Genomic DNA, 25,589 nt, shown 5'->3' with positions numbered 1-25,589 from the left:
AAGAGCACTCACCTCCCACCCCCACCATGGACTTTTCTCGCTGCTGGACTCTGAAATTTGAATGACAATAAAAGAAAGTCTAAGAGCGCTGTGCAGGAGAGCTGTTGTTGATAGAGACAGTCATTGTCGTTAATCACATACTGACCACACCTTTTTATACTTTTTAGGAAAGATACTATTGGCTGGTGAATGAAGCTATTAAAGGCAGGTATTGGGAATGAGAGAAAGGCCAACAAAAAGAGCCTTAGACAAATTGGGCGATGTCATCCACTATTAGAAATGGCCTTCAGGGGCGGGTGTTAAAAGCATAAAAGCAGAAGTGCAGAAAGAACTTGTTTAGTTCGCTCCTGGGAATGAACTCACTGTTTGTTGGTGTTGCTGTCTTAAGAACCCAATAAACTCCTTTGTACCAGACTCTGCACCTCTCCAGTGATCTTCTTTGACCCTATTTCTTGATTCCAACCAACACTAAAGATCTGGTTGATCTGGTTGAACCAAGATAGTAGTGCTGAACCAAGGTTGGCAATCTGTGTGTTTATGTTTGCGTGTGTGTGTGTGTGTGTGTGTGTGTTATATGCCTGTTCTGGTGCAGACTCTTCCTTCGTACTTCTCACAACCCAACTGGACACAAACACATCCAGTCATAAGATTAACGATCAAACACGTAGGCATTCAGCTTAGCTGTGCAATTATTGAATGCGCTTGTTTGACATTGTTGATGATTTTTTTCTGGTTTCTTTGACTAACCTAGGTGAAAATGGAGATTCAGGAGATGTGATGCCTTACGTTAAAGTATTGAATGAACTTTGACCGAAGAGAACAAAGCCCAACAGTACATGTAGTAACACAATGCAGTGCTGCCAGTTCTGATTGACATTTCCTGGTCTGTGACTACTTAACCTGATATGGATTACTTTGTGAAAATCTGCATTTGATGGGGGAATATGGAGTTTGGTCTATCATGGGCTTTCAGTCACTGTCAAAAAATGTATCTTAATAACATTTATAAAGGGTTTACACATAAATGAAGGTACTACTATTTTTAGTATGTGGATGATAAAGATGTATGTTAACATGTATATTAGATCCACAGCTACTGTCCCAACTTTACTTTACCATGAATAACCATTTATTAATGCTCCTTGTAACCTTTATTGTAAAGATGAAAACATCCATCCCTTATATAACACTGAATTGTGAGTTTCACAAAAATATCACTGAATAACATAACAACAATAATACAAAAGACTAATTCATTACTTTAAAAGCCCTGTTTGAAGTTAGAAAAGATGCAGGTCTGGTAAATATAGTCAAAGTGAAACAGTATGAAATTGTGTTGTCTTTAAAGGTCAGTTTCTTTATTCAGCTCATCAGGTCATAAAAATAAGAGTTTGTTTAGGTATAAAATAAATCAGTCAGTTAACCTGACACATTAGTTAACTATTATATGACTACTAGTTAACTGTTATTACTCTATTAACTAATGGATATTGATGTATTAACACTGAAATGAAAATCAAGCCGTTCCACCATGCACAAGCGCTGCTCACACAGCCAGCGTGTCGAGCCTGTTAGAGCCAGAACTGAGAGCTGTGGAGCAAAATGTACAAGCTAAAGAGATGAATATGAAGCTTAACACTATAAGTGTATCAGTGACAGTAAGTATATCAAGCTGTGTTAGAATAACAGGTAGAGCAGTGTGTTGGCAAAAAGGAAGGTGGTGGTTTGATCCCTGACCCTTCCTATTAAATGTATAATGGCAGTTTTTGCTTTGGCTTTAAAGACATCTTTAATTCTCCACAATATGCGAAAAAGGACCTTATCATCATTTTTCAGATTTCTCACTTGAAAGCCAGCAAATCCCGGTGAAATATGGTCCAAATGTGAATGTTTAATTTAACATCTTCAATCAACATCAAGTAAATTAGTACTGTCAGCCCAAACGTAGCCCTGTTTTAGACTTGACATCAAGTTTACATGTAAATGGATATTATAAGTGTTTTAGACATGTAAATTGCCTGCTGGGTAGCTCCATATTCGTGACATTTGGCATGAAATTTTACATGTGTTGAAATGACATCTTCATATAGGCCACATTTCACTGACCACTGACTTTCAAGAGCTATGCTCACACCAGTAATATCATCTCTCTTCCACCCACAACTAACACTTGTAAAAATTATGACACAAATTTGTGCTTTATTACTTGGTTATGTTGTAACTCCATTTCAGCGGGTTGCTGCCAGTCTGAATCACAGCCACAGCCAAGATATTGTAATTATGTTCACTACTCCATGTCACATTGTAATCACTACTTTTCTCAAGTGATGAAATGCCATACATTCTGCAAGCCACAGTAGCAAAAACTAAGCTATTTTGTAGATGTTAAGACATAGGTTACAGATTGTAGAGTAAATTAGGGCTCCATCCAGCCACGAGACCTGAATAATTCCTGGGTAATTTCTCTCTATAGTTACCGGCTTTAGTGAAGAAAGAAATGTAAATGAAAATGTCAACAGCACTTTGACACATGTACTGTATTTCTGATAATGACTGCTTTTAGTGAAATGCTTACTGTTTCCAAACGACTTGTTGCTGGGTTGTAAGTTTTAATTTGAAAATTTGCCGGAATTACAGTGTTCATTTTTGCAACACTCCCTTGACGCAGCTCGGTAACGGTGCGTGTCTTGACTGTACCTGGATGAGGCAGTGCTGCATCCAGTGTTGTTCTCGCGCACCGGACCGGAGACTGCCAGGCGCGAGACAGGATATTATTCACCGGTCGTTGAAGACACCTTTGCGTCCTCGTTAACCGTGAAGGCTGCGCTACAGAAACAGACGTCCCACGAGATATAGTTGCTGCTTATTGCCAAGCAGGGGGGTGGGGGGTGGGGGGGAACTCACCGCCTCTGTTGCCTAGGTGAACACGCTAGCCTTCAGCTAACTAGCTCTGTTTCTTGATAGGGAACGTAAGAAGAAGGTTTAAGTAGCACCGATAATCACGAATGACATCTGTCGTCTCTGGTGGATTGTGTTCGCCACGAATCTTAGGTAAATGCTTTGTTCCGTTACCGGGTAATCTATTACGTCCGGAATAGAAGACGTAACGTTACTTTGAAGTCAGAATGGGTTTCATGTACGGCTAAGGAGCTAAAGGGAGCTAGCCGGATAGCTTCATACGAGACAGTTTCAGGTTATGTGGATGCTTATGAGTGTAGCTTGTAGCTGGACACCCTGCTAGCTAACATGGACTGTTTGTTTCCCATCGACTCTAATGGTATCTCAGATAGGTAAATACAATGACAATATTGCATTCACTAGATAGCTAGAAGGCCGACGCGATTATGGAGTCTTTCCTGCAGATAGCTCCTCATTCCCTGGCTATAGTGTTAACGAGGGTCGGGGCTGGGGAGGCGGTGGGGGTAACAGGGGTATCGGAGAGCGACGAGCTGCCGAGACACCACACCGGCTATGAGATTTTTGCCGATTTCAAGGCAGAAAATACTAAGCAACATGTGTGGAACCAGCGGATTACCGAGGCTGTCTCCGAGACCTTCTTCCTGGGATGGATAGACGAGCATGTGCTTTTGATACAGGGAAAGGAGGACCATCTGGAGGTGCTGAGGGAGGGATGGATGCGGAGGTCCCTCAATCCACCTCGGGGATTCACCATTAAATACCTGGGTAAGGCCTCCGACGTTACACCCACCCTGGTTGCTCAGGTTTAGGCTGATTAATTTTCGTGTGCTTGTGCTTCTGCTAATACAGCGAGGAACGACTTCCTCCATTCAGAAACTAGACATTTATGCTGCCCATCATCATCACCATTATCATCATGGCGTGTTGAACTATTGCTTTGTTGCATTCAGGCTTAATTTTAAAACGGAGCAGTCACGGGAATTGCGTGAGATGTGCCACAGTTCCCATTTAAATAAGCATTTACATAATCTCGAAAGTTAATTATAAATGCCGGACAGCCATTGAGGTGGATCGAAAATGTGTTAGGCAGTCTCTAATATTCTAGGTAATTTGTCATAGTGCTTTCATACGTCTTATTTGTGCCCCTGTGATGTCTTAACTTGTTCTGAACAACACTACTTGTGGTCCTAAAATTAACAGCAGTCCAAAGTAATTTTCTCTTACTCCTCTCAGTCTCCCAAAGTAAACCTCTAACTAGACAGGGACATAAAAAAGGCTTAAAATGACTCAAATGTGCCTTTTCTTTTAATAAAACATGTTTGTAGCAATGTAATATAGTGCACTTACTAGAGGTAGGAGGGAGAAGGAAGAAGCCGATAGATGGGAAATCTGCCGATATTAAAAAACAAGATACATATAATTAAAATGCAAATTATATTTTGTTGGTGAAAGCTGGACATGTACAACAAAGTCATCTATATTCATATTTAAAATGTTTTTTATTTCTTAATTTAAATTCTTTAATTTGAGTTGAATGCCACAATTATCAGCCTCTGGTAAAATCAGCTGTTCCAGTGATTAATGTTAACCCAGGACTGCGAAGATTTAATGTTAGCCCGTTTTTTTTTTTTTGTTTTTTTTTTTTTAACCCTTTTGACAGAGTAATATGTGGAAGGTATTTAATGGAGTAGAAAATTCCATAGATATCAATATATCTCTATTTAAAGGTTAGTCTACACTGAAAAACTTAACATGAATTAAAGTCTGTCACTCAATAGTGCACAGATAATTTCATCAGAAGTGGGCTCCAATTGATGAGGACCGACTTAGCGTGAACTCCATGCAAAATGGTGACATACTCCCCCTTGTGGTAGGTGGAGGCTATGCTGCCTTTGGCAAGTATGGGAGCCAAGTTCAGCCGCTAACAAAACATTGTAAAAGGGCCTATCGGTGCCCGATAAATTGGTTGACCTCTAGCATGTACACAAATACTGTACTAGAGTCCCCCTCCAGTCAAAAAAATGTCCTTACAGTTAAATATTTGAGCAGAATGTGTTGAATAATGTATGCTGTGCAGAGTTTGACACTAGCTGGCCTTCATATTCATTGCTGAAAATGTACATAATGTTTATGCCTACTTCATGAAAATGTAATAAACTTAGTGTGAAACGGTTGAACTGTAGCTGCTAATTTAGAAAATAATGATTCACTAAATTTAATTGCAGCGTTGCAGTGTTACCATATGTTTTTTTTAATTTGAGGTAGTGTGTTCCCTCAGAGTAACCGCAAGGCAGGAGATGCCCATTAACATACCAAGGTACTCTCCACTCTTTCCCACTAATTGCACCCATCAGAGAAAACTGTCTTCTGTAACCACTGACATACTGTACATGGCTGTGCAAAGGGTGATTCCCTCTGCACGACATGTTGATAGCTTACCTGTGATCAGTCTTAGAAGCTTGAAATGAAGTTAGCTGAGTAGTCATATAGAGGAAACTAAGATAAGAAAATGCGAATTAACAGAGTGCAGTTGAGAGAAACAGAATAACAATGGCCGCAGACAAAGACACTGCTGTCACTAGTTTATCTGTCCCAGTGTCTTTGTTTTTTCTGAGTTGGTTCAATTAGAAAACAATAAATGGGACATGTATACTTAACAGTAATGCACTTTACAGCATTTTCTCACGTCTTTAACATGTCACAGGCACCAACAATTGCCTTATGAGGGGACACAATCTTTTTGTGATCTGTGGTGTGGGTTTTTTTAAATCACAATGCGACAACATGTATGTATTTATGTATGTATATATATGTGTGTGTATATGCATACACACACATACATGTGCGTGCACACACACATGCATGCATGCATGCACATAAACACATATATAATGTCTGGGGTGATTATAGTCATATTCAGTCTTACTGCTATAGTATAGTAATGATAATGGTGATTATACTGATGATATAATGGTAATAGTCGTAATAACAACAGTAAAAGTAAAAATAACAACAACAACAATAATAATAATAAGGACACTCATTGACTAATTTGTGGCGGTGCACCACAGAATCAAGACCGACTGCCACATTTTGCGTTTTATTTTTTAGAGCTACTTAAAAACGCAGCATATCCGTTTGGCTGCATTTCCTTTCACTGCTCTCCCTCCGTCTCTCTGCCACTCACTAAATAATTACGTGGAAGCTTGATATCTGGTCTGAATAATAATATCAATAATACCACGAAGCTGACAAGAGACAATGAGTCTTATAGGCAAAATAATATAGTATAATAACAGCTTTAATGATGATGATAAAATGATTCATACCTGGCAATGAGGAACATGGCTACACAGGAGAGTCAAGCAAGGGCCACCCCCAGAAACCCCAAGCTCCCCAGCAGCACAACCAGGATATCCCCTCTTCATGGTTTGTTTGTTTGTTTGTTTGTTTGGCTGTTTGTTTTGGAGCTTTGGACTGCTCCCAGGCCCTAAGGAGTGTGCTGGCCCAATTTTTGTCCTCTCCATGTTTGACCACTCTTAGACCATTTAGTCTGAGGAGGAGGGACTTTGTTGTGTTTGCCTTTTATTTCTGTTTTTTTTGTGTTTGTGTCTTTTTGTTTATTTGCTTTTTCATTTATTGCTATTATCATAAGAGGTAAGGAGGGGGGTAACATGCCAGTCACATTAAGCTGCCCCCACCAGAGGTCCCCACTGCATCGGAGGGCCAGAAGCCAGGAGAGGGCCAAAACCAGCCCGCCCTTCTAGGCCAACATTGTCTAGCTCCAAATCCCATTGCCATGGAAAGGAAAAAAATACATAAGTAAAAAAAGAAAAAAAAATAAGTAAAATAAATTGTGTGTATGTATATATGTATATAACATTTTACACACACACATCAGCCATTAAACATAGACCATGATTATTGTTTGTTTGTATGTATGTATGTATGTATGTATGTATGTATGTATGTATGTATGTATGTATGTATGTGTGTGTATATATGTATATATACAGTATCTATCTATCTCTATATATCTCTATATATCTCTATATATCTCTATATATCTATCTATCTATCTATCTATCTATATATATATATATATATATATAGATCTCTCTCTCTCTCTACACACACATATATATCTATATCTATATCTATATCTATATATATATATATATATATATATATATATATATATATAAAATGATGGATGTTGATAAGTGAAAGTGGATGAGAGAAGATGAGAGAAATGCAGAGATTGAGGAATTACAGTAGGGTTAGGGTTAGGGTTAGTTTTCTAGGATTTCTGTATTTGATTGGGATAGTGACTTATGTCAAGTCTGAAAAGCAAAGTGATGGGCACAGAGAAGATGGTGGAGAGTTTTTTTCAGTGACTGACCAAATTGGTCTTTTGAGTTTATAATTTTCCCAATATCTTCACTTAACTGAGAGGGTTGTCGTATGTTGTTGGTTTGTTTTTGGATTATGGATTTTAATTGTTGCTAGTGGAGGAACTAGTCTCTCCCGCCCCCATTCTTCTGGGTTAGTGTGTTGTGTTTTTTTTGCCATGATGAGAAGTAAATGGGGGTGTTGTGTAGCTGGAATTCTGAATTGTGCCAAATCAGAGTGTATCTGTGATATTCTTGTAGTATTCCTGTTTCTTGATTGATTGTTGTGGGTCGGTGAGTTCTGCAAGTGGATTTACACAGATTTTGTTCTAAATCTAGACATAGGTTGTGTTTTTTTTTTTTTTTTTTACTTTTGAGTCCATTTGAATACATATTGTAATTGATTTCATGGAAAATAGTGAACAGCATTTGTGATTTGAGGCCACCATGATTTTGCATTTGTAATGCTGAAAGTAAGATTATATTTTTTTGTTTGTTTTTTTCAGTAGAAAAGTTTTCCTTTTTAACTGTTGGGATACGTCCGGTGAGAGTGAGTGGTATTCTGGTCCAGCGTTTGAAATCATCCTCTGTATTTTTCAGCAGAGTTGTGTAATTTAAGTAGTAATGTAATTTGACAGCCTGGGTGACATATTAATGCATAACTAATAAACTACATTTTCACATATCTGCAGTTGTAAATATGGTCAGTTTTATTTAGATTTTCACCTTTTTCAGTTCCTTTTCTATGCTGAGTTGGCAGCCATGTTGGTGTTGGTGACATTTGTTGAGCGAGACGATGTATTTCATAGAGCAGTTTCACACAAAACCAGAAGATATTTTACTTACCTAAAGAAAAACTGTGACTTGGAATGTTAACTTTTAAATTGAAACATTACATGTGTAGTTCATTACACAATTTCAGTGGGATCAAAAAATGACTTGTCTTTGTCCTTTCTTCTGTTTGATTTTATTAGAAGCATAAATGCATAATTTTGAAATAAAAAAAGGTGATCTTAAGTGTGAACACACTTTTAAATCCCATGTCTTAATGTAGTTATTGGTTAACAATTGGATTATTTCTTATATAAACATCTGAAAAAAAAATAAAACATGTAAAGCCTTTGGCTTGTTGGGACCTTTGGCTTGTCGGTCATATGATACTGGCAAAGGACTCTAATGCTACCAGTTTGCATGAGCATTTGTGAATACACCATCCTGCTGAGTACGCTATGCTTTCACTGAGAGATGCTCAGCCCTCACTGGAGAAGAACTTCATCCCTGCGCTCCCCAGGGCGATTGTGCAAAGTGCCCTTGCTGGAAAACTGTTCAACAGTTTTTGAACATGCATATAGGTTAAATTTATTCCCAAATCTTCTGCGCAGTGGCAGAGCTGCACTGCTCATCCACTTGCTCCAGCCTGCACACAGAACCCCACTCCCCAGGTGGTGTGCTGGCATTTCTTAATGTTGGTTAGTTCTGCTCCTGCTAGATTTTCCTCTAATCACAATAAGAAATGGTGCTTATTCCTATTTTTGGGCACCAAAATATCAGCTCCAACAAACAACCTGTCATGTATATAAACAATGTATGTTCGTCCAATTGCCCAACCTTATTATATAGCCTACAACTAGTTTACAAACATATATTCAGCAGAAAATGGAATGCAGGCTGAATTTCATTTTCTGTTAACATACAGTAGTGGTTAAAAGTGTACACATCTGTAAAGACCATGTGTATCATGGCAGTCTTGAGTTACAATTCTACAGCTCTCATTTTTCTATGATGACATGAGCACATACTGCTTTGTCACAAAAACATGCAGGCTGGATCAATAATGCATTTATTAAAGGTCTTCTACATATTATTTGATGAAATGTCCGTTGGCCATTTTCATCTCAATTAGTTGCTTCTGAAAGCCATCCACAAGCATCAATCTCTCAGTCCACATTTTCTCAATGGGGTTCAAGTCAGGACTTTGGAAGGCCATTCCAAATGGCAGATAATTTCAGGTTTTCAGAATTTGGAGATAATCCACTTCATTATTCCATTTACTTTCTCTGAAGCACCAGATCCACTGGCAGCAATACAGCCCCACAGCAAAATACTACAAGTACCATACTTGACAGTAGGTATTGTGTTCTTGGGGTTAAAGGCCTCGCCTTCTCGCCTCTATTGGTCATTGTGGCAAAACATCTTAATTTTTGTTGCCTCTGACCACAGAGTTTTCCTCCAGAAGGTTTTTTTTTACTTGTCCATGTGATCAGCAGCAAACTTCCATCGAGCTTTAAGGTGCCATGTCTAGAGTAAGGGCTTCTTACTAGCTCTGCAGCCTCTCAGCCCATTTAATGCAAAACACGTGTGACTGTGGACAGTGACACCTGTCTTTCAGCAACTTCTAATTCATTGCAGACTTGCCTTACAGAGAATTGTTTGCACAGTTGATCTTGGGACCTCTTTCGACTCTGAAATCGCTCTAAGTGACTTTAATAGGCGTATCAGATAAGCCCTATCAAAACTGGCCCAGAAACAAAATCAATTGTTATCAGTTATAACTAGACAACTTTGTATTTTCTGAAAAAGAAATTAACAAATACCTGTGCTCTGAATTGATAGCCATGATGTTAGAATATTTTTCACATTTTTGAAAACTCAAGCAGGCAAACGACTTAAATAAAGTAATGAAATAATGAATTAATAATTATTATTTGAATTGAATTCAAATTAGTAATTAACAAAATAATGAATTAATATTTTTTACATATTTTTTTGATAATTAGATATAAAACTCTCCCCTCTGCTGTCCGTATTCTAGCTTTTGCAACTTATTCTCAAGTTTATTTAATTTGTCCATCTTTTTTTGATTACAATGACAAGCAAATTACATTGTTTTATTCCTAACAAAACCTTTAATTGCAGTCCATAGAACTCAAGGATCCTCTACTGAGTTGACAATCGACAAGATTTTAAAGTAGTTTTAGGTAATTTTGAAGTGCTCACAATATCTATTATCTCTAAGTAGCGTGATATTAAAGTGCCACCCTGTGGCTTTGGTAGGAGTGTCAAATAGTGAGATCTGAGAAGTAACTTGTGATCTGAAAAAAATCACAGCTGTACACAGAAGCCAGTACATAGTCTCTCCTCAAAAATGTTTTGTGTGTCCCAATAGAAACTTTGTGGAAAACAGTGATTTCTTACAATGTGACATCACTTTTTAGATGCATTCATGAAGCGATCAAGATGCTGAATAAACACCTGATATAGGACAACGCACTGACAGCAATTCCCCCCAGAACACATTTGTGCCTTACTTGACCTCTGTCTGACGGCCACCTCGATTCAGTACACTGAAGGTTTCTACAGACAGATGCATAACCTTTGTCAAAACCTCTAAAAGATCCAGAGTAGACAGTGAGGAGGAGATGAGAAAACGAAACAACACCATCATTGCTATGTCACGGGAACATCTGAGAAACTCAGGAGGCTCTCCAATAAACATCATATCCCAGTTCACTGCAAACCTACCAACACGCTGAGGCAGAAACTTGTCCACCCTAAGGACAAAGCACCAGGCATAAACAGAGTAATGTAGTTTACACTGTTCAGTGCAGCCAGGAATGCACAAATTAGTACATTGTGGAGACGAAACAACATCTCCATAAACAAATAGCACAACGCAGGAGGGCCAGCTCCTCAGGTCAAGACTCTGCTGTCCACTTGCACCTTTCCTTTGAAGACAACAAAAACAAATAGAAAACAGCAAATAATGCATGCAGAGCAGAGTTAGGACAATGCCTACACATAACAAAAATGACATTTATAATCATCTTAAAGAGAGTGACCCTGACATATACTACAAAAAGGCTGTTGCATACAGAGAGAGATCATGAAGACAATCCCCCTCAGCCAGCTGGTTCTCAGGCTCTTTTCACAAACACAAACAGAATCCCCAGACAGAAATAACATTAGAACTAACCAAAGTATGGACATGGTCAACAAAAAGACAGAACAGATTGGAATGCTATTTGGTCTAAACTGAGAACACTCAGTGGCAGTTTACCTGACCACTGAGACTGAAAACAAACCATGTACAGACTCAGTGAGCGCAGCCTCACTGTTGAGAGAGGCTGCCACAGAAACACCAGGCCCACCAGAGAAGAAAGACTTAAACCAGTGCACACAACAGGAGGTGGAAACTGAGCTGAGCAAGAACAAGAGAGCTCTGCAGTGGGGTGATCAAACCTACCCAGAACATCATTGGTGCTATTATAGATAGATAGATTAGGTCATCATAGCAGCTGTACAAGTACAAATTTAGAGAGCATCAGTGCCATGGCTGAAGTGAGGTGTCTCCACTGAGCCCAAAGGATACTAAAAGACAAACCCAACCCAGCCTGTTCACCCTGCTGCCGTCTGGCAAAGATACAGAGGTATATGTTGCCACCAGACTACGGAGCAGCTTTGTTCTCCAGGCTGTGAGACTCCTCAATTTATCTTTCCACTCTCCACTCCATACATTTGTTTTGTATTTTTGTAATGATTCTCTATGTTCTTTATGATTCTCCATCTTGTATTTGTTTTTCCAGATGGCAGCTGGGTGAACAGACTGTGGCTCGGGCTGGTGTTGTCTTTTAGTATCCTTTAGGCTCTGTGCAGACACCTCACCCCACTAATATGCATTAGATGGTACCAGTGATGTTCTGGGCAGATCACCCGCTGCAGAGTCTTCATGTCCTTGGCCATGCAATCAATGCCAGTTTGTGATGTCTCCAGTCAGGATGATTTCTATTACTACTCTGTTAAAGTCTGAATTTGGCTGAAGTTTATTTAGGACATAGAGGCTTTTCTTTTTCTGTGCTTTTGGAACCAGGGTGGTATGTGATGTCCAAAATACGATCTCAGTGATGGTAATTTCAAGGAACCTAAAACTGTTCATCTGCGCCACCTTAGCTTGGCCAGTGTAGACATGTGTCTTTGTGTCCTTCTTTCTAAAATAAACAATAATCAGCTCCTCAATTTAGTTGACATTGAGAAGTAGATGACACAATGCAAAACTGATCTAGGTGTGTGAGGTTGAGGGCAGTAAATATAAGGGATGCGCTGATCCGATATTCAGTATTGGTATTGATCCGAGCTTGAGTGTGACTCCCATCATGTCAGCTGTATGGAACATCTTTAAGTGAACAGACGAAAAAAGCAAAACAGCTGAGTGAAATTTATGCCGAACAACTGTTTTGACAGGTAGCAGCTCCACTGGAAACTTCTACACCAGGAACTTGCTAAAAGGGTCAAACTGAGCTGCAGCGATTTGTTTTTCCATCACCAGTTTTACTCTACTGAGTTAAGCTGAGCCGTCCCGACGATGGACCTGCTCCAGAGTAGGGCCAGGTCAGGCTGGGCTGGCTGACGACTCATGACTGCAGCCAATTCACAACGAGCCCCTGTCTCCCCCTCTGACTGATACTGAACTCATGTCCGTGCAGGAAACCTGTGAGTCAGACATTTTTAAAAGTCAGTGTCTTCAGCTCTCAGCACTTTTGTAGCTTCTAACTGAATCTCTAGTTTCTCTCATCCTGTTTGTACTTTCAGACATTTGCTGTGTTTTACTGTTTTGAGGCTTCAGGCACTGCTGGTAATCAGAACTGTTCTTGTAATGCTGCTTTATAATTAAAGCTTTTTTATGACTAAATAACGGGGGGCTTTTATTGTGAAGTTTTAGTAAATGAAACATGTTTGTAAATGAATTATAGAAGCCACTTTGTTAGTGGTTATTCTTCGATAGTATTGTGTGGAAAAATGCTAAAAGTTTTGTTTTTACGAAAATAAAAAGTAGCAGCACTGCTGCAAAACTGATTTTAAGAGGTTGTCCATGTATTTCTTCCTTTAGAGAGGTAGACTAATTGTTCTACATTATAAGCATGTTTTTAAATGGCTAGGTTTATCAAAGTGTTTCCAGACAGATGTATTATCTGTAATTTTGCTATTTAAAAAAGGGGGAAATGCTGTATCAGTGATATAGGTATCATCAGATAATCAATATTGTCTTGTCAGTATCAGACATGAAAAAGGTGATAGCGACCCATCCCTATTGAATATGGCATCTTCTGTGGAGCTGTTTTCCTGAAAGCATGCCGGTGACAGTAAAGGGTGGCAGGGATGTTGTTAGTAGTAATTATTATAGGACCTATTTGTAATTTCAAACCACCTGCTTCAGCTGAATAGGGGGCAGCATTTGCCGCCCTCAAGTTCTAGTTCAAAGCTTTTGTGACGATTTGTAGGTATTTGTAGCAGGAGCCAAAATCAGGCAACCAGAGTGGGGAAAGGTTGAAAGGAACTTAATAAACAAACTCAAGTGGAGTGCAGAGGTAGTAGTCACAGGTTTGGGCTGTGGTAGCAGGTGGAGTCTCAGGGGTCACAGCGGAGTTGGCAGCAGCTCAGTGGGGACACAGGAGGAGGAGACAGGTGTAACACAGGTGAAGGAGATGCTGTGGGTCAGCTGCTGTGCTAGCTGGGCTTACCAGGATGGAGGCTGTGGCCTGAGAGGTGACGCTGGTGGAATGAGGCACGGAAGGTCCAAGGTGGAGTCAGGGTTGGCAGAGGTGGTGGCTTTCGGAGCTAGGGCTCAGAGGTCAAGCAACACTGGAGAGGTTGAGGAGAACCATGGTTAGAACAGAGAATGAGCAAAAATACATACAGGCATAAATTGAGTGAGAGAGATGCAAGTAGGTCAGGTGTGGGAGAGGAGGGAGCTCCAGACATCAGGGAAGCCATGCCCAGCCTCTGCAGAGCACCTCTGAAAACAAAGTAGAAAAAGAAAAAAAAAGTACAAAAACACAACAGCCACACCAAAAGTCCTAGTCATGACACCCTTAATGCCATTTATATTATTTAAATAATTAGTTTCAATGCAAATACATTATTGCAAGTTGTTAAAATTGACTGAAATAATTAATACTATGTATTAATGTACTGAAATATATATTGTGATACCCCGTCGCTAAAAATGATTGGCCACTGGTACTTTAAGGATGACAGTGTTTTAATAAGATTCTTGTTTCCTTTGAGTTGTTGATAAAGGGCAGGGTGGTTATTCATCACTCGGGTTGGCTGGACTGGAAATCTGGTCCTAAAAGAACAATGTGTGATGGAGCAATTACTTAAGTTCAGACACATTGTTTTTATTAGAACATGTCAGTGCTGTGTTTACAGTGTGAACGGTAATGTGATCAGAATCAGATACAGTGTGAACACTGCAGCATTTTGAATGTTTTTTTGTAAAATCCTCTGTACAGGTAGGATATGATGAATAGGATCTTTCATTTTAAGACAAGAGTTATTCATTATACACTATATTACCAAAAGTATTCGCTCACCTGCCTTTACTCATTCTATGAACTGAAGTGCCATCCCATTCCTAACTCATAGAATTCAATATGATGTCGGTCCACCTTTTGCAGCTATTACAGCTTCAACTCTTCTGGGAAGACTGTCCACAAGGTTGAGGAGAGTGTTTATAGGAATTTTTGACCATTCTTCCAAAAGCGCATTGGTGAGGTCACACACTGATGTTGGTCGAGAAGGCCTGGCTCTCAGTCTCCGCTCTAATTCATCCCAAAGGTGTTCTATCGGGTTCAGGTCAGGACTCTGTGCAGGCCAGTCAAGTTCATCCACACCAGACTCTGTCATCCACGTCTTTATGGACCTTGCTTTGTGCACTGGTGCACAGTCATGTTGGAAGAGGAAGGGGCCCGCTCCAAACTGTTCCCACAAGGTTGGGAGCATGGAATTGTCCAAAATGTTTTGGTATCCTGAAGCATTCAATGTTCCTTTCACTGGAACTAAGGGGCCAAGCCCAGCTCCTGAAAAACAACCCCATACCATAATTCCTCCTCCACCAAATTTCACAGTTGGCACAATGCAATCTGAAATGTACCGTTCTCCTGGCAACCTCCAAACCCAGACTCGTCCATCAGATTGCCAGATGGAAAAGCGTGATTCATCACTCCAGAGAACGCGTCTCCACTGCTCTAGAGGCCAGTGACGGCGTGCTTTACACCATTGCATCCGACGCCTTGCATTGCACTTGGTGATGTGTGGCTTGGCTGCAGCTGCTCGGCCATGGAAACCCATTCCATGAAGCTCTCTGCGTACTGTACTTGGGCTAATCTGAAGGTCACATGAAGTTTGTAGCTCTCTAGCAATTGACTGTGCAGAAAGTCGGCGACCTCTTTGCACTATGCACTTCAGCATCCGCTGACCCCTCTCCGTCACTTTACGTGGCCTACCACTTCGTGGCTGAGTTGCTGTTGTTCCCAAACGCTTCCATTTTGTTATAATAGAGCTGACAGTTGACTGTGGAATATTTAGGAGCGAGGAAATTTCACGACTGGATTTGTTGCACAAGTGGCATCCTATGACAGTTCCACGCTGGAATTCACTGAGCTCCTGAGAGCGGCCCATTCTTTCACAAATGTCTTGTTTCACAGTCTGCATGCCTGAGTGCTTGAATTTATACACCTGGGGCCAGGCCAAGTGATTAGAACACCTGATTCTGATCATTTGAATGGGTGAGCGAATACTTTTGGTAATATAGTGTATCACTCAGATGATGTCAGTACTCATAATACATAGGCCTAAGTCACATTGCCATCTGCCCTTTTTCAGGTAGAAAGTAATGAACAGTTATCATGTGATTATGTATCATCACATTGTGGAAAAATGGACTTCAGAGAAATTAATTAAACAGCCATATGATTTTCACAGGGCACACGTTTCACACATTACAAATAAGTAAAATCTTCAGCCACTGTAGACTTTCTTGTCACTGTCACTCGGTCCAGTACTTGATACCGCAGCATCTTCCAGCTCTGCAGGCCTGGTTGTTTCTTCATGGGTGTAGAAGCCAGAGCTGCTCATTGAGACATGCGTAATAAACCTTGTAATAGCCTCAAAAATGTAAATTTAGAAGTTATAAAACAGTTTCGTAACCATAACGCCAAGTCTTTATAGTATAATAAATTGTGTATACAATGAATATAATAATTGAATGACAATATTTGGTCTACTAAATAAGCGACACTTTGTGCCTGACATAACATAGAGCTCCTCATCAACTTTATTTTCCTGTGACCAGACATTATCCCGGTGTTTGGTAGACAAACAGCTTTAGGTCCATGACAGGTTAGCTCCCATCTCTCCTCTTCTTTCCAACTTTCTCAACAAAATTACTATTACTGAGCAACCAAATCTGTTGGCCGCAGACTTACATGTAACAAATATTAATGGTAAGTTAAAACAGAGTTTAATTTGTTTTGATATCGTTATATCATTAACATCATTGAGTTGAGGACAGGTGGTGGTTGTATCAGGCCAGTGGTTCTACTGTTGAGCCCTCCAATGACAGTGAGGGAGGGGTTGCCTATTAAAGAGACCTGCACCCAACACAGCACCAGGATAGAGGTAGGTACCTTAAAGGAGGTAGAGAAGAGAGCAATGCCACAGGCTCAAGGTTTGGCATAGTTGGAGTACCTGTAAAGCTGAACCAGTTGCAGTAACCCTTATCATATTTTGGATACATTTCTGTTAGTCCTTCATAGCCACAAATCGATACATTAGTTTATTGCAACGCATTCTATAGACAGCTGGGTTTAAAAAATATGAATTGCTTCTAGCCAGAACCAAGATCTGTATGATGTGAGTGGGGGGTGCTAAAACACAATTTGCCTACATGGGACAGAATCAACAACAATAAAAACAATTCTTTATAGTTGCTTTCAGTTAAGTAGTTCGTATTGAATAGTTCCTTAAATTCATAGTCACTGAATTATCAGGGTTAATCAACAAGTTCTATGCAACATACAGACATGAAATATATATATATATATATATAAATATAAATGTATGTGTAAGGTTCTAGGATACTGTGATTACATGACAGCAGGAGTGGGTATACTATGCCAGGTATGGCACATCTGTCTGTCTGTGAACAGATTTCATAAATGTGATAGCGTAATGAGTAGTCAGTGTTACAGTCTAGTAAATAATTACTAAGTACTCAAGGGTCAACATGTTAATGGGAATCATAGTTGGTGTGTTCACATCACAAGAAGGTCTGTAGTTGCTTTCTCCCAATGTAACTGAATTCACTAGTAACCATCTAAATAATATATGATGTTGTATATGGTGTCATTGTATCCTTGACCATCAAAACATAGGGGCAGACATAACCTTTTATTGTGTTACCATGTTTGGTTCAGGAGATATGATGGGAAATACATAATTCAGTCATGGCAGAAAGTAAAAAATGGCTACCACATACCATTTTTGCTATGGCTCCATTTCTGACAAGGTTCAGGGCTCCAAACAGTGCAGCTCTGAGTTGAGTCAAGTTTCATGCTTTTATCATGTGTCACCTTCACTTGCATCAAATCTTGTCCCAAATTAAACTGAAAAGTTGGCAGTGCTGAACTTGGCTCTAAATTTACACATTTTCATTTATAAATATTATAGAATTTTAGGAAATGCAGACAAATTCCTCATTTGGACACCCCCTTCTTCCTACCATGATTATGGGAATTTTTATTTTCTACTCTTTGACTTTGATGATCATTTATCCACTGGGAAAGGATTTTATACTTTTTATCACGGCCAATGGAGTAACATCACAGCATTGCACTTTGCACATGGGTAAAAGACATGGATGTGGTTTGCAGCATAAGTTATCGAGGTAGGTTAAAAGAGAGCTTTCTTTGTGACACACAAAACTGTGGCTTTAGGCTCAACATACCTTGCTAACTCTCTAATCTTGGTTCAGAGTACCGCCCTATGCTGGAAGCTCTTGTGAGCACTTTGGAGGCACCATGTTTTTTCAGCTGAGATGCTTGAGTTGCTATGAAATGGAATCTGCTGATGTAACGGCAAGGGGCAAGGGGTGTGAACAGAACAACAAAATGACAATCATCCTCAAATAAAAAAAATAACTCAAGGTCACAACAGATCATATACGACAGCGTAACACACACTGAAAATAAACTGCCACAGCTGTGTCTACTATAGTGACTCAATCCTGTCAAGACATTTACAAAAAAAGAATAACAACGGATTCCTGCTCACTGCCTGAAGAGTACAATGCATGTATTTTCTGACATAAACAGAGAAAACTGTTATAAGAATAATTGCTTCTTGGTTTGTCTCATTGGTCTTTCAGAAGAAATTTACATTATGTTCAAAACAGATCAATTAAGGTCATTATGTGTTCAAGAATAAGAAAGGTCTGTTCAGCGAGTGCCACTGATAATTAGCTGCCATCAGTCTTTTATTTAATCAGCAAACACTTTTGGTAACTCACAAATCTGAGAGAAAAGAAATAAAACAGTTTAGGTCCTTGCTCTGGTTGAAGGGAAGGCTGAAGAATGCATTAAAAAAAGAACTGTATTCATAACACAAATAATCAAAGTTTGGTACCTAGACAATGAAAACTAGTGGTTATAATTAACTTTTGCCAGTGAAGCATTTCTGTTTGGGTTAAAACACCTCTTAAGTAATATGATTCCACTGAAACATTTTTTAGGTGAACACATGTCACATTCTTTAGGATTCTCAAATGTTCAGCTCAGATTTTCGCCCAATAGAGTGAAAAAATAGGTAGTGAGTGAAGCCTTGAGCACATGCACAGAGAAATGCAAAAATTAGGATTATAGTACCGCTATAGGATTGTACAAGATCCCATGAATCTAAATGTTTTTAAATAATTTTTTATGCTTTATTTTTATTTATTTAGAAAATAATTTAACAGGCCAAGAACTGATGTAGTCTCTGTTGTACCTTTTCAGGCAACAAAACATGAATAGTTAGCAGATATGGCAACTTATCGTAACAGGCAGTAGAATAAAATTGATGACAATTTTTAAAAACATTTTCACAGCGCAATTTAACTGATACTAATCTTGCCTATGTAACTTTGTTGGCCTCATCTATCTGGTAGTGATTGCTTTTGGTCATTCACACAAGGGTGACTTTATGTACCTTAATTTATTTTCAGACATGGATTTACAGAAACAGCCACAATGCGTGTGTAAGGTTTGGCAGAGGGAAAAAGAAAATGTTGTGATAGTAAGGAAGGAGACTAATTTCTGTTCTCTCATGGACTGGATCTCTTATTTTGACATTGATGAGTGGGAGTGGGTGAGATCTCGCCTGGCTTCTCACAGTGAATCCACTGATACACTGTAGTATCATTTTCAAAATTTAATGTCATTACGAAACCAATTGTGCTGTATTATAATGGCTGACGATAAGAATCAAAGGAAAGACTCAAATGTAAGGATGTTAAGTTGGGACTCACGCAGTTTGTCAACACAGTTGGCATGATTGAAAATTAAAACTATAGGGAGAGACTGTCATTCAGATTCTATATATGGTTGTCTGAACGTTGTTTAAAACCTCACCTACTTTAGTTAGGAGGCAGTAATTAAGGACTGATCTGATCTGAGAAGAATCACCCACTTGTTAAATTGCTGTCAAATTAACACTGTTGGTGACTATGCCTCCATCTAAATAAAATGAGGCTTCTAGCAAGCAGGGCTGTAAAGGCCAGGATGTGCCCCTTGGTTAATGGAAATTAAATGCTGCTGATGGATGGATCCCAAAAAATTTGCAGGATTTTCAACAGCAGCACAATCAGTGTCTTGCCAAGGCCAAAGTATCTTGTTATCTGTCTTCCCGTGTCCGAATGTTGTGGAAATCCAGAAAAATCTTTGAAGACTGTTAAGACCTTATCTAATTGTCACACTAACTAGTGACTCTTCCAAAATTTCTGGCAAACCGAACAGTGTGGTGCCTTTAAAGTGAAACTCTTGTGTCGACTCCCGAGTGCGACCTAACAGGAAGGAGAGTAATGGTGGACCTCCTACCTTTTTGGTTGCACTCGGGGATCGACACTTTTTGTCTGCCATGACGGTGGCGCGCCCGAGATGCTACTGCTAATGTGACTTGTCCAAAAAATATCTTTTTAGTAAACTGTGTGTACACAAACAATGTTCTCAATGCTCGTGTTCATGTGTAGAGACCCTGGTGATACTACGAACAAAGTTTCATGTTGTGTCGAGCCTTGTTAGTGTTTTAAAAATAGCGATTTTAATGCCAGAGTAAGACTGCACTCCACTGAAAAGTAGCTTGCCTGAAAACAAAACTACTGTAAATCTTAAAATGACTCTTTCATCATAATCATGCATTTACACGAAGGTTTGACTCATACACATTCATAAATAAAGCCTAGGTTGCATTTTGGCAAGAGTTTCACTTTAACAAGCACTTTGTTACTGCGGGTAGTATATTTGAGAATTTTGGCTGACTCATTTTGTGATGCTCCTACCATCTCAGTTAGCTCTAGGCCCTTTAGTTTCTTGTTTAGGCCCTTCTCCGGTCATAAAGTATTTGAAGCTCTGTGTGGCATTGGTCCTAAAAAGTCTGCTGGTGCTGATCAGCTGGATCCACATCTTTTACTACTAGCTGCTCCTGTTATAACTGATGCTTTGATGCATAGATTTAATTGAACATCTATAACTGGAATTATTCCAACTGTGTGGAAAACTGCTTGTTAACAGTCAAGTGAAAAGGTTTTTATCTACTTTTAACATTAAATCTTCACCAGTCCGGCTACAGATCTGCACACAACACTTTGACCGTAACAACTAAAGTTGTCAACAATATTGTCACTTACAATTACAATTAAATTACCACTAAAACACAAAAAGACAAAATGCATGTTATTCACAAGATTGTCACCTTCTTTTCTGATAGACAGTAGCCCTTTTTATACAGCAACGCAGCCAATTCAAGCTTAGCGGCGTTGCTGTATAAAAAGGGCTAAGCTTTGGGGTTTTTTTTTCCCTCAAATAGGTTGGTAAAGACAGTTACAGTTACTACATTACTTTTGTTTGGTCGTGTAACATTGCCTTGTCGGAATTTTTTCTTTATTATTTTGAGTCAGTTAACAGACTGTCCGATCAACACGCCCCTGCTCCGCGCCGCTGGCTTATCCGTTCACACTGGTTCGGTTCACCAATAATGCGGCCCTGATACTACCTCCAGAGGCTGATCTGAAAGTTTCATGCAGATTAGGATGCAGAGAATTGGCGCAGGATCCCCGCATGCAAACAGCAGTGTGGATGGGGCTAGAAGTATCTCTACATTGACTGGGGCTCCTATTGAAAGGGTTTCCAATTACAAACATCTAGGCATCTGGATAGATGATAAGCTGTCTTTAAGAAATTGATATCTCTGAACTAACTAATGTTGGGAATCGATATTGATTATTGATTGTCAATTGAAATATATAGGGAGTCCTACAGAGATGACTACAAACTAGTGGGCGTGACTTGGGGAAATTTCATCGGAGAGACAACAGGAAGTGACGAATGTGACCTGGCGAAGTCAAGCGAGAACATGGATTCCGAGGTGATAATTCCGATTCAACTGAATCATATACCTGGAATTCAAAAATGGCGGCAGTGAATGTGTCAACTCAAGACTATCACTACATGTGCGTGCGGAGTGATAATGAAACCAGAGTCTCTTCACAGCATCACGTTACCCTGGGAATACGATGTGCAGTGGAGTCTCCTGACCTTTAAACTCTGAGTGACGTCATTGTTATCCTGACGGAGTTTTCTGGCCCGCTGCCAATAAGGACTAGGTGAAAGTTTTGGGGGTGTGTCACACCTTGAGTTACAGTTCTTCACACCTTTTGGCCATTGGTTCGGTTCCTTTGTTCTTAAACTCCACATGTTGATAAGGCCCTCGTAGTTAGGCTTTTGATTTTCCCTAGAGGCCTTTTCTTTGTTTGAGCCATGTGGCATGAGGCCCAATACTAAAAAACTAAAGAGTAAATTATCATTCTTTTATTGTAACAGAGCTTGTTTTACTTTAAATTGTAGAAAACAGCTTGTTCAAGTCACTTTTTTACCTGTTCTACATTATGTGGATGACATCTACATGTATGCTGCTGTCTCAACTTTGAAGCCCTCATTTTATTACAGGTGTTGAGTTTAGAACTCATCACTGTGTTCTTTATGACAAAGTTGGATGGCCATCTTTATCTGTAAGGAGGGAACAGCACTGCATGATTTTTATCTGCAAAGCCGTGCTGCATGTTTTACCTGACTATCTCACCAGTTTAATCTCATTTAGAACTTGCAACTGGCACACTCGTTCACAAGAGTCCTTGATTTTTAACATTCCCAATGTAAGGACTAAATTGGGGAAGACTGCTTTTCAGGTCTGTGCCCTTCAGAAGTGGAATGACTTACAGTGTGCTCTTGAACTATATTAACTTATTTCTTTAGATAGTTTCAAATGCCTGTTGTTAAATGTTCTCCAGTCTGAATGTAATTGTGATTTATGAGCATATTGTGTATGTGTAGTTATGTATTTTGTACTCATTGGAAGCATCATTTGAAAAGAGAGTCTGCTCTCAATCGACCTTCCCTGAATAAATAAAGGATTCAAGTCAAGGGCTGTGAGAGATTCAGGAGTGAGATTTACACCTAAAACTGTCCCAAGCGTGTTGAATATTTGCTGCCAGAAAGCTGTTAAGACTGTGCAGGAACAGAACATATGGGTTTGGTTTGCAGGTGATAGTCAGCATCTATTATTATCAAGTGTTGCTGTTACCTGGATATATTCTTGGTAGTCTGGCATTTGTATAATGTACTTTGTAAAGAACTTACATTGTATTAAACCATGCCTAGCACACATAGGGGAGAAGTGGACTAAGTTGAGGGTCTGATCCCACTGGGTATCTAATATGAGCATTCCAATTTCTTGTTCCCAGGTCTGTTTCAGATTAGCTGCTGGGTCAGAGTTGAGGGAGTCTATGGGATCATATATTATTTAAATAGAGTGTTTTTAAACTGCATCCAAAGCAAGATGTGAGTCAACCTTGGTCTGCGGAGGGTGATTAGGGCAGTGGGGATATTTAGATTAAATGAAGTGTTTAGTTTGAGAAAAACTGAAAAAGAAATTTGACTGGGGAGGTCAAACCAAGGGGAAAGCTTCAGTGAAGATCCCCTTTTTTATCGAGACATTTGATATTAATCAGACCCTTGTCTTGCCAAGCATGAAAACTAGTATTGGAGGAAGAGGGCAGAAACATGTGGTTTTAAAAGCTGAGTTTAAATCAAAAACGCATCAGATCAGATATAACAGATCAATGATTAAACCAGAATTCTCTACTCAGATTAAGTGACATCAGAATAACCATCACTAATCAAAAATTCATGTGACATGGCAATTAGGATTATCATAGCTTAGCTTTATCAATATAAATGCTAAAAGAGTTACAAATGAAATACAAATATTTATGTAAACTACAACCCACTGTAATATTAAACAAAATACAAGTAAAAAGAGTGTAGAAGTCATTGGCAGTCTCATACACTGTTCTCATGTGTGGCAGTTGAGTTCATCAGTCCTACTCACAGTTGCCACTTCTTCTGATTCCTCTGATCTCACTGAATATTGTCCATGCCCTTCAAGTAACCAGGAATAGGAAACAATCCTTGTTGTTCGATTATCAACTGAGCTTAACCTCCGCTATCCTTGTAGTTGCCAGTTCATTTGTCAAACAAAGGCCTTTGTAAGAACAATTCTCAGAATAGGTATGATGCAACAAACGAAAAGAGAGATTATAATTAGAACTGCCAGTGTGGTTATTCCCATTTTTGCCAATAAGGCTCCTCAGTGTCCTGGTTAACCAATCCCATGACCATTCCTCCTTCCCCGAATTATCTTAAATTCCTGTCTTGGCTACAAATAATGTTCCACCAGGTGCAGTGTTATTGGGAGTATAAGTACAGCATTGTTCCCAAACATATGACATACTCCACCCCTCTCAGCTAACATCCAATCTAAGGCTTGATGATTTTGCTATGCCATTCGACTAGTTTCCTGCAACTGTAGCTGCAGTACAGTTCCAGTTATTATTGTTGATGAACTGCTGTTGGTTTCATTTCTTGGTTTAAATTCCTTAGGGATTCCTCTGGGCTGCATATATACCCTTGGATTTCCAATGTATCCCCTCTTGGACCAGTGGATTTTGTCTGGAAATTCACCAGCTCTAATTAGAGCTCTTACCCCCTCATAGACTACTTGTGTAGGCAATTTCAGTCCTACCAATGTCCAGAGACCAATCCACCAAGGTGGAAGAGTGTTTAATAATGTCATCAGCACACATCCAATAGCTATCTGCTGCTGCAAATGTCTGTTCAATCAGTAAATGGAGAGTAGATACAGACATAATTATATAGTGAAATGTCTGAGCTAATAGGAATAGGTTATCATACTACATAGGCATAGTTTTATATAATAGGGAGGTTATATTGAACTGTTGCGATCTGAAACTGCACAGGAATTGTGGAATCTGTAGGAATCTGTAAGATAGCAGATTATGGCTTTTTTGAGAAATCATAAATGAGTCTACATTGGAAACAATCTAGCTGTCCCTGATGTGGGATTAAATCTACCTTCTCTACATTTTTTTTTCTGCACTTAAGCTCATTCCTCGAAATTGTGTTGGGTTAAATTGGGATATATGCTTTTACTTGTAATTTAATTCTTACTGCGCAATGTAAGCCTATGTGCAGTTACTGCTAAGTTAAATATGTGATGAGTAAATGAAAAGTGCTTTGATAGTAAATCATTCAGTTCTTTTTTATTGACAATGAAGTAGGTTTAGACTTGATAACTTGATAGATAGATAGATAGATAGATAGATAGATAGATAGATAGATAGATAGATAGATAGATAGATAGATAGATATCGCAGCTATAATTCCTTTTATAAGTTATGGTTATGTTGAAATCTCAATGAAATCTCTCTTCTTTATACCTCCACTTTGAACACAGCATCGGAACAGCACAGTAAGTCATTCAGACAGTACGTAAATTATCACAATACAGAAGTAGTGGCAATGCTAATCAAGATCACCAAAGAAATCCTTCTTAGCTACACAACTGATCAAACTCTTCCAAATAATTTAAATGCAAAACAGTTGTGTATAGTATGATTATGTAATAAAAAAGATGATAGAGAAATTCACCTGACCTGTGTCCTCTATGTGTAGGCATGCAGTTTTGCTATGAGTTAAGTCACTTAAGTCACATTAAGTAATTTAATCTGCTTAGTTTTTTTCATAGTCTCCTTGCTCTCCTCTCTCTCTCTGACATTCTGTCTCCACACCAACACACAATCTCACACTGTGTCGGCTATTTAATACACCACAG

General features: G+C 39.2%; 1 protein-coding gene and 1 long non-coding RNA gene across 3 annotated transcripts in view; one reads left to right on the top strand and one right to left on the bottom strand.

The window, feature by feature from the left end:
- Positions 1-2,896: 2,896 nt before the first annotated feature.
- Positions 2,897-25,589, top strand: part of LOC119007296 (storkhead-box protein 2-like) — a 61,786-nt gene continuing 39,093 nt past the window's right edge. The window contains exons 1-2 of one of the 2 annotated variants that reach the window (XM_037076861.1): positions 2,919-3,051; positions 3,597-3,684. In XM_037076861.1, coding sequence (XP_036932756.1) covers positions 3,636-3,684 — 49 coding nt within the window. In that variant the 5' untranslated portion in view covers positions 2,919-3,051; positions 3,597-3,635. Of the gene's footprint in view, positions 3,685-25,589 lie in introns of both variants that reach the window. The other variant, XM_037076860.1, reaches the window with a different exon arrangement.
- On the bottom strand, positions 4,272-13,937 carry LOC119007297. The gene is made up of 3 exons (XR_005071088.1): positions 13,826-13,937; positions 5,359-5,415; positions 4,272-4,308 (listed from the first exon to the last, which is right to left on the bottom strand). It is a non-coding gene; the product is annotated as an uncharacterized LOC119007297 (long non-coding RNA).

This window comes from Acanthopagrus latus, chromosome 18 (genome assembly GCF_904848185.1).
Source record: "Acanthopagrus latus isolate v.2019 chromosome 18, fAcaLat1.1, whole genome shotgun sequence".
In the NCBI taxonomy this organism is placed as follows: domain Eukaryota; kingdom Metazoa; phylum Chordata; class Actinopteri; order Spariformes; family Sparidae; genus Acanthopagrus; species Acanthopagrus latus.
The sequence above is the reverse complement of the archived record's forward strand: the minus strand, read 5'-3'. Positions and strand labels throughout refer to the sequence as shown.